This window comes from Crocodylus porosus, unplaced genomic scaffold (genome assembly GCF_001723895.1).
Source record: "Crocodylus porosus isolate Cpor-Errol unplaced genomic scaffold, CroPor_comp1, whole genome shotgun sequence".
Lineage (NCBI taxonomy): Eukaryota > Metazoa > Chordata > Crocodylia > Crocodylidae > Crocodylus > Crocodylus porosus.
The window spans coordinates 1,644,373-1,652,610 of NW_017728944.1; the positions used below are offsets into that span (position 1 = coordinate 1,644,373).

The 8,238-nt window shown below is 48.0% G+C and overlaps 1 protein-coding gene across 1 annotated transcript; it reads right to left on the bottom strand.

Moving 5' to 3' along the window:
- Positions 1-527: 527 nt before the first annotated feature.
- On the bottom strand, positions 528-6,311 carry NEUROD2 (neuronal differentiation 2). The gene is made up of 2 exons (XM_019550287.1): positions 6,083-6,311; positions 528-4,066 (listed from the first exon to the last, which is right to left on the bottom strand). The coding sequence occupies exon 2, from the start codon at positions 4,059-4,061 to the stop codon at positions 2,994-2,996; it is 1,068 nt and encodes a 355-aa protein (XP_019405832.1). The 5' UTR covers positions 4,062-4,066; positions 6,083-6,311; the 3' UTR covers positions 528-2,993.
- Between the last annotated feature and the right edge of the window lie 1,927 nt (positions 6,312-8,238).

The following is an 8,238-nucleotide window of genomic DNA, read 5'->3' on the forward strand; positions in this document are numbered from 1 at the left end:
TTTGAAATAATGCTACTCATCATCATCATAGTTCTATTTAAACTCTCTGCTTCTGTTCAGCTGGAACCCCCGAGCTCCTCACTCTACCACACAGCTAGATCCATCCCTATTTAAGCGGGGCGAGCCCGGTCCGGATTGAATCTCGTGCTGGCAGAGATTTTGCTTCTGACCTGAGCTGAAGTGCAGCGGGAGAGAAGGAAGGGGAGGAGGGGTGGAAAAAAAGAAGATCCTGTTGCAGAGGTTCCAAGGAGATGCCATCTACACAGGACAAGAAAACTGCATTACGCTTTGTCCAATCTAATGCTGCTCTTCCCCAAGTCTCCCTCCGTATATTTAAGCATGTTGTCAAGCTCCAAGATGCCTTGAAGACATGTGAGGCTGCCTGGAGTGGAGCCCTCGTGAAGTTTCCAATTGCCCCACTCCTTCCAAAAAAAGTGCTGGGAGAGTTCTCTCTGGCTGAAAGAATGGGGTCTTGTGGAGATATATTTAGCAGGAGCACTGCAAGTAAACTAGCAAACATGACAGAGTCAACATTTAATATTTATTAATTGTCGTCTTAGGACGCTTGTTAATTACACTTTTGAATCAAATCACAACTGACTGCTGCTCTTAGCGCGTCAAATGAGTATCCTGGTGCATTTCACATCAGATTTCAGTTCTGGTGGAAATTTCCACTTGGAGGAATACTTAAAATATCCAACTGAATGCGAGTTTAGGGGGGTTATTTTGGAGGGGGAATGGAGATGTTACTCTCTCTCTTTTTTTTAAATATACCGATGCATGCAGTGTGTTTATTAGTTAGTTATTTACTTCAAAGACGATCTGTCTCGATTGTAAGCCCCCCCGCCCTCCCCCACACTTTGCTAATTTCTGATAAGTTTCTTAGCATGTCTGTTTTGTTTTCTATCGCCAGCACTTCCTGGATTTCACTCTTGAAAAATAGCGTCAGAGACATTTAAGGGAAAACAAAAATGAGATGCCAGGGTTAAGGTTTTCAAATCTATTTTTTTCTTTTTCTTTTTCTTTTCTTTCTTTCTTTTCTTTTCATTTTTGATGCAGTCTAAAATGCACGTTGACTTGGGGTGGAGGTGAAACCAAGAAACTTTGTGCAAATCATCACAGCAAAAACAACTCTGATTTAAAAAAAAATTACATCCGTGTAAGAAACTGTCTTTTTTTTTTTTAACTTTTGCATATCATTTGACATAAATATTTATTAATTTTAATTAAATTGAACAGAAACACAAAAAGCACTTCTGGTGTCTGATAGACATTTTCACCTTTGCTACAGTTGTTTTATTAATTTTTTTGTAAAACTTTTTCTTTTTTTAAAACATTTATCAGAAATTCTTTTCCTCCCTTTATTTAAAAATGCTGGTATGTTTAAAGGTGATGTAGGCAGGTTTAAAAATATTTTTTTTTTACAATGTCTCCTGATTTAAATAATGCATTAAAATTGGAATAAATAACAAGGAAACAAATTCGAACAATGCACAAAAAATATACCAGGATATAGCAGTTTGGGACTGAATGTCATATTTTTATACGGGTGTATTCATTACACAAATGTTTTCCCCTTCTTCCCCCAAAATGCATTACATAAAGAAATAACTTAAAGAGTACTCATTATAGGAAAAATAGCCAACTAAAATATATAGCATATTAAGTGCTCTCTTCACACCACCTTTATAATTTGCATATTTGCATTTTTTTTCGCTCCTACCCATGCATAACAAAACATTTTTGCCATTTCATAAAAATCTTTTTTTTCCTTTTTTAAAGTTTTTAAAACAGGTAAAAAACAGTATGACACACAATTTGGAAAATAAGTTACTCGTGGTTACAAGGGTGTCCAAAAAGCTGAAGTCACTGATTGTTAATAACGAAAGGAACCTCGCCATTCAGTTCCCTTCAAATCAAAAAGTGCACCTTTTTTTTTTCCAACAAGTCGCTTGGTCCATCGGGATTCTTTTAATGGTTTCCTTTTCTAGTTCAGTACCTACTTGCATAGATATATATATAGATATATATTAATCTTCTGTTTGCCTCTTTATTGCTTCTAAGAGTTCTTACTGCATTGAAAGGCTGATTTGAAGTTGCAAACATTTTTTTTTTTAATTACACTTCCATGGGATATTTTTTCCCCCTTAGTCTTATTTTATTTTATTTAATCGTTGGAAAGAATAGAGAACGCCCCCTTCTGAGCTGCCCCTTTCTAAAGGCATTTTGAATTTGGAGAGAAAGAGCGAGAGAGAGAGAGAGAGAAAGAGTGAGAGAGAGAGAGAAACACAAGGAATAAAAATGATCTGGCATTGTTAGGAATTTACTTTGATGTGTGGCCAAAAGAGACCCTTCAGTCGAAGAGCAAGTTTGCTTCCTTTCTCCCATAGATATATATAGCTGTAGACTGGTTTACTGTAAACCTTTCACCCTGTGTGGGGGGGAGGAAAGGTTGGGGGGAATCAAAATCAATTGGGCTTGATAATTCTCCAATTTTTTCGCCCTAAAACTTTCTTTCCACGTGGCCCCAATAAACGATATTTCAATCCACTGGAAACCTGAAGGCTAGCTTTTTTTTTTCTTTTTTTTTAATAATCATCATCATCATCATAAAAATACATTATATATATATATATATTGCACCAAAGTAATTTTTGTTTTGTTTTTCTTCCATGTATACACTGTTCTGTTCTGATCCTCTCCGGGGGTTGACAAATTAATGGGGTGACAAGTTCACAGATAGACTTAGCACGGTCTAGATTGGGGGGTTGTGCGTGCGTGCGTGCGTGCGTGCGTGTGTGTGTGTGTGTTACAGGGAGACACCTAACATCGTACTTCCACAGTTCTGGGAGTGGGGGAGAAGAAGAAGAAGAAGAAGAAGAAGGAACATTTAAAACCTAGAACAGAATGGGAGTGGGCTGGGGGTGGGGGGTACTATGTGCAGTGGAAGAGGGGAGGGGAAGGGGATTTCAGAGCCCACGGTGGCGGGGGTGTTAATTATGGAAAAACGCGTTGAGCTCCTCGTACATGGGGCCTCGCTCGTGGTGGAGATGCATATCGTAAGGCAAGATGTTCTCGGAGTGGACTCCACCGCGCATCCCCGAGGAGCCAAAGACCAAGTTGTGGCCGGAAGGGCGGGAGCTGGGGAGGGCCGAGTAGTGCATAGAGTAGTGGTAATTTTTCTCGTGATCCGGGGAAGAGTCTTGCTTGAGGGAAAAATTGCCATTAATGCACAGTGGAGGGCTCAGGGGGCCGTCGTACTCAGAGCTGTTGTAGTCTGGAGACGCGTTCCCGTACAGGGTCTCATAGGTGGCGCAGTACGCGTGTGTCCTCAGGGCATGGGAGCTGGCCATGGTGCTGGACTGACACTGCGCGCCGGACAGCCGCGAGCACTGGTAGGTGTAAGGGTGCATGGCAAAGGAAGAGTTGGGCCCGTGATACCTCCCGGCCTCCTGGCCCTGCTCCGTGAGAAAATTCCGCGAGTTGAGCTGGAGGCAGCCGGCCACCAAGTTGGTGGTGGGTTGGGACAAGCCTTTGCACAAAGTCTGCACGTAGGAGACCAGGTCGGGCCGCTTGCCCGAGCGCAGGATCTCGGAGAGAGCCCAGATGTAGTTCTTAGCCAGCCGGAGCGTCTCGATTTTGGACAGTTTCTGAGTCTTGGAGTAGCAGGGCACGACCTTGCGCAGGTTGTCCAGCGCCGCGTTCAGGTCGTGCATGCGGTTGCGCTCCCGCGCGTTGGCTTTCTGGCGTCGCAGTTTGGAGCGCTCCAGCCTGGCCTTGGTCATCTTGCGCTTTTTAGGCCCGCGTTTCTTGGGCCGATCGCCTTCGGCCTCCTCCAGGCCTTCCTCTTCCTCTTCCTCCTCCTCCTCGTCGCCTCCTATGTCGCCTTCCTCTTTGTTTTCGCCCAGGGACCCCTCCGTCTGCTCCTCCTGGAGGGGGCAGCTTTTACCTTTGCGCTCCTCTTTCTCGGGCCTCTCATCGTCTTCGCAGTCGTCGGCCCAACTGGAGAATTTCTGCACCTCGGGGATCAAGCTGGGCTCGCTGAACAGTCTCGTCAACATGATGGCTGGAGAGGGGGAGTGGGGGTGGGGGAGGGGAGGGAAGCAAAAGGCAGAGGTATGATCCCCCTTTTCTCTCTCTCTCTTTCTCTCTCTCTTTATTTATTTATTTTTTTGGCCCACCCTCCGCACTCCCCCCCTCCCCGCCCCTGGTCCTGGCTACAGGCAGCTCCATCGCCCTCCTCAGTTTCCAGGAGCCTGGGACGTGCCGGTCCGGTACCCGCACCCGCACCCGCTTGCTCCTTCTTGCTCGGCGCGATCAAATCATGAGGAAATTAAATTTGGGGAGGGAGGAGGGAAAAAAAGACAGACATTGTCACAGGTGGGCCGGGGTGGGGGGAAGCCTGCGGTGATCGCCGTCCGGGCGGATCTGTCAGCCCGAGGCCCCGATCCCAACCTACCCTGGCTCCCCCGCCCGGCACCTTCGCCAAAACCAGCGGTCGGGTCCTTTCCTTTTTGAATATGAGAGGCGCCCCCGCCCCAGCCCCTGGGCGCTTTGTGCGGGGAGGAAGAGGGGGGAGGGGGTGGCAGAGGGCACAACGCGGGGCAGAATGGGAAAGAGATTGTTTTTTCCTCGTAAAACCAATCGAGTCGTTTAAAAGTGTGATTAAAATTAATTGGCTTTCCCATCGCCTCCTGACGCGGCCGGCGCCGCCGCGCCTGGCAGCACGGGCGGGTCGGGGAGCATTGGTTACCGGCTCCCTACATCTTTCCGCGGGTCTGGGTTTTTTTGGTTTTTTTGTTTTTTTGGTGGGGGGAGAGGGCGATGGTGGAGCGGGGTTTCCTCCCCTCGTGTCCGATCCACGGGGGTGTCAGTTTCGACACTCGGTGCCTGGGCAGTTTCATCCCTCGCCTTCAGGCGCCGGGGGAGACTTCCCCGCGCCGCCTGCGCCTCTCCCCCGCTCTCAGTTTCGGAGCCTTTCTCTCGCGGCCCAAGCCATGCGAAAAGGCGCTTTCAGCTCTTCAACTTTTCCTTCCGGGAGGCTAAAACCAGACCCGATTTCCCTCCCTTCCCACCCCCAGCCCCTTCCCGCACCTTGAAACAGGCGATCAGCTCTGGAGCAGAAGGAGTAACTTTGCCGTCTTCCTCCCAGAGCATGAGGATCGGCCCCAGCTGCTCCCCGGGCTGGCATTTCCTGACCTTCCTTTTTTCCTCACTCCCCACATATTCCCCCTCTCTAGCTGTTATGCAGCGAGACGTAATTCACACTCCAGCTGCGGTTTAAGATCAAGCCCCCTCCAAGGCTGGCACTAAAAATAAAATCAATACAAATACATCCGCTTCCCCGGGTTTTTTCCCCCCATCCCTCTAAAAAAACCACAAATGGATTAAAAATATCCAACCCCCCCACCCTGGATCGCGGCCATACCAGGTACAGGAACGTGCTTCTTAAAACTACTGACTTTGCATCCTGGTCAGATTTACCTCCGGCTACAACGAGCAGAGACATCTCGGCGTATTTTTGCAAGATAATCTCCCTGCGAGAATCTTTAACTGGAGCGCGGCGACTGAATAGCGGGGTCTCCTGTCAATTTCCTTAGCTCTGTCTTTGTGTGTGTGTGTGTGTGTGTGTGTGTGTGTGTAAGTGTGTGTGTGAGTGTGTGCGTGTGTGTGTACGCGCGCGATTAAAAAAAAAACCCGCAAAAATTAAAGCTCGAGTCTTCTGATTTTTAAGCTGTGTCCCCCCATTTTTTCCTTAAAAAAAAAAAATCTTAGGCTCATCTTTGTTTCACCTTAAATGTGTAAATAAATAGATCTATTCTCCCACCCCCTCCCTTACTGGGATCACAGCTGGAAGAGAGTTTATTCGCTATATTTTAAATTTAAGAGCTATTATCCTCGATGGGGAAGATTTAGGTAGCTTCGGCCCCCGGAAAAAAGAAAAAAGAAAAAAGCCGAACTCAAAAAAAATACGCCCGTTGTGGAGGAGAGAGGGGGGGAAAAATCAACATGGAAGTTGCTTTTTATCCATTCAAGTTTCTATTGCCCCCCCCCACCCCCCTGCACTTCTTACATAACTTACCTTCAAAGCTAACTGGAGGAATTCTTATTTCATTGTTCGCAGCATCTTCTGGGAGTAAGGCAATGCTCCTTAAGGTGCTACAGCCTCCTTCAGTGTGCTATCCAAAAGGAGGAGAGTGTGGCATCTCCAAGCAAAGGGGTACCAGCTCTGATGCCAATGCCATATGGTTGGCACGTCATCCGCAGGAGCTATCACATGAGAGCCAGTGATTGACATGCGCCTGCATTCAGGGAGATTTGTCTCTCAGGGGAAGGAGGACTCGCCATCTGTCACTCTGTACTCAAAAAAAATAAAAATAAAAAAAATAAAAACCCACAAAAAAAACCCCTCAACTCCAAATCTACAGATCTGCCTATTCGCTGCAAAATGAGACTCCTGACAAGATGAACAAGATAGCTGCGCTCAGGCTGAACAATGGAACACAGGGATCGGGGGCAAGTCGGGCTGGGAGAGAGACAGACAGCGGAGCACTACCCCGGAATGTGTGTGCATGCGGAGGGGGGCAGGAGTGTGGCTGCACTGGGGGGGGAGTGGGGAGTCACAGAGGGACCCTGATCTGGCTCAGGCATCTGTGCTCACTCTGCAAAAATAATAAGCAGAGCTCCCAGCCCTCACCCACCAGCAGAAAATAGAATGGGGGGGGGGAATGGCTCCATCGTGGGGCAGCGGGGGAGGGTCCTGCTCTCGTGTCACACCTAGGCAGCCCAAGCCAAAGCCAGGTGCTAGGCAAGGTGCAAGGTGGGGGCTCTCCCTTCTGCTGTAGCCACAGAAGCTAAAACCGGTTGGTGGGTGGGGAGGGGTAAAATCAAGGAGTGTCCCCCACCAGCTCTGCAGGGTTAGGGGCTGGGGGAATGCATGGGCATTTGCCCATGCCGTGTTCAGCCACTGCCTGCCCCCATGTTGATACACACATACATCTCAGATCCAAGAGCACACAGCTGTACCCTTCTCTCTGACACCTGCCCTGACCTCTCACTTCTGCACCCACCACACCTCTGATCCACACATGCCTTATGCCCTCTCCTCCACACCCTGGATATGCACAACCCCAGCCCTTTCTCTGTCTCATATATGCAAACATGCATATTTCTGTCACACATAAATACACCCCCTGTCTCTCATGTGCAAACACACCCCCACACCTCTCACACATGCACACACCTGCATGTGTGCAAACTGCAAACACACACCTACCTCTCCCCTATACTCACATGAACATGTAAATACCCCCTTTCTCTCTCATACCCCTTTCACGTGCATAAACATACACAAACACACCCCACTCTTGTACCCAAACACATCCCATCCCTGTCCCTTTCTTTCACACACCTTCTCATACATGTGGCTGATCTCACAAGGCAGAAGCATGGTCCTATTCATTTGGACTTTCTCCCTAAGCACCCACATCCCATCAAGAGTAGAGAACAACATACAGTACTGCATTTAAAAGAGAGGGGCCCTCATCTATATCAGCCATGATTCCCTTCCAGGCACTGCTGTCCCTGATCCCTGATCCCTTCCAGCTTTTGCCCAGAATACATGCCAGCTCGCTTTCCTCAGCACTGCCACGGAGTCATGCTTGCCGACTCAAGCGCCTGCTGCTGAAATTTCAATGGTGTTTGCAAACTTGCAGTGGGTAATAGCAGGGTAATGGTGGATGCCCACAATGGGGCATCATTAACGCGTGTCTCAATCCATCCCCATTCTTTTCAGCTGAACACCAGCCATTAATCAAACGTCCCCTGGGCCTGTTTTTTCTCTCCCTCTCTTTAAACAAAAGTGACCCACTAATAAGCCTCTCTGGGTTATCGATAGGGATTAAACTGCATGTTAAGGAGGACTGTGCTCCTGTGCTTGGAAGTTTCATATAGAGATAGTGATTAGTTACTAAGTTAGCTTCGCTGGGGTGTGGCTTCCTGCCCAGGCCATTCCCCAAACAAAGCCTGTGTGAAAAAAGAGCAGAAGATGAATGAAGCTGATCATATCCAGTTGCCTTCTTGGTGCTTTCATGGGTGCCTTTTGGGATGTGGTTCAAATCAGCCCTTCCTCCTCACTGTCCTTCCCTCACCCTGGAGAGATCCCAGGGCCTGGCCAAGAGACATCATTGGAATGAGGCCAGAGGAGAGCAACAGAAGTGATTAGAGATGTAGAAGACA

Excerpts from the sequence above, each read along its gene's own strand:
- NEUROD2 (XM_019550287.1), bottom strand. The coding sequence starts at position 4,061 with ATGTTGACGAGACTGTTCAGCGAGCCCAGCTTGATCCCCGAGGTGCAG.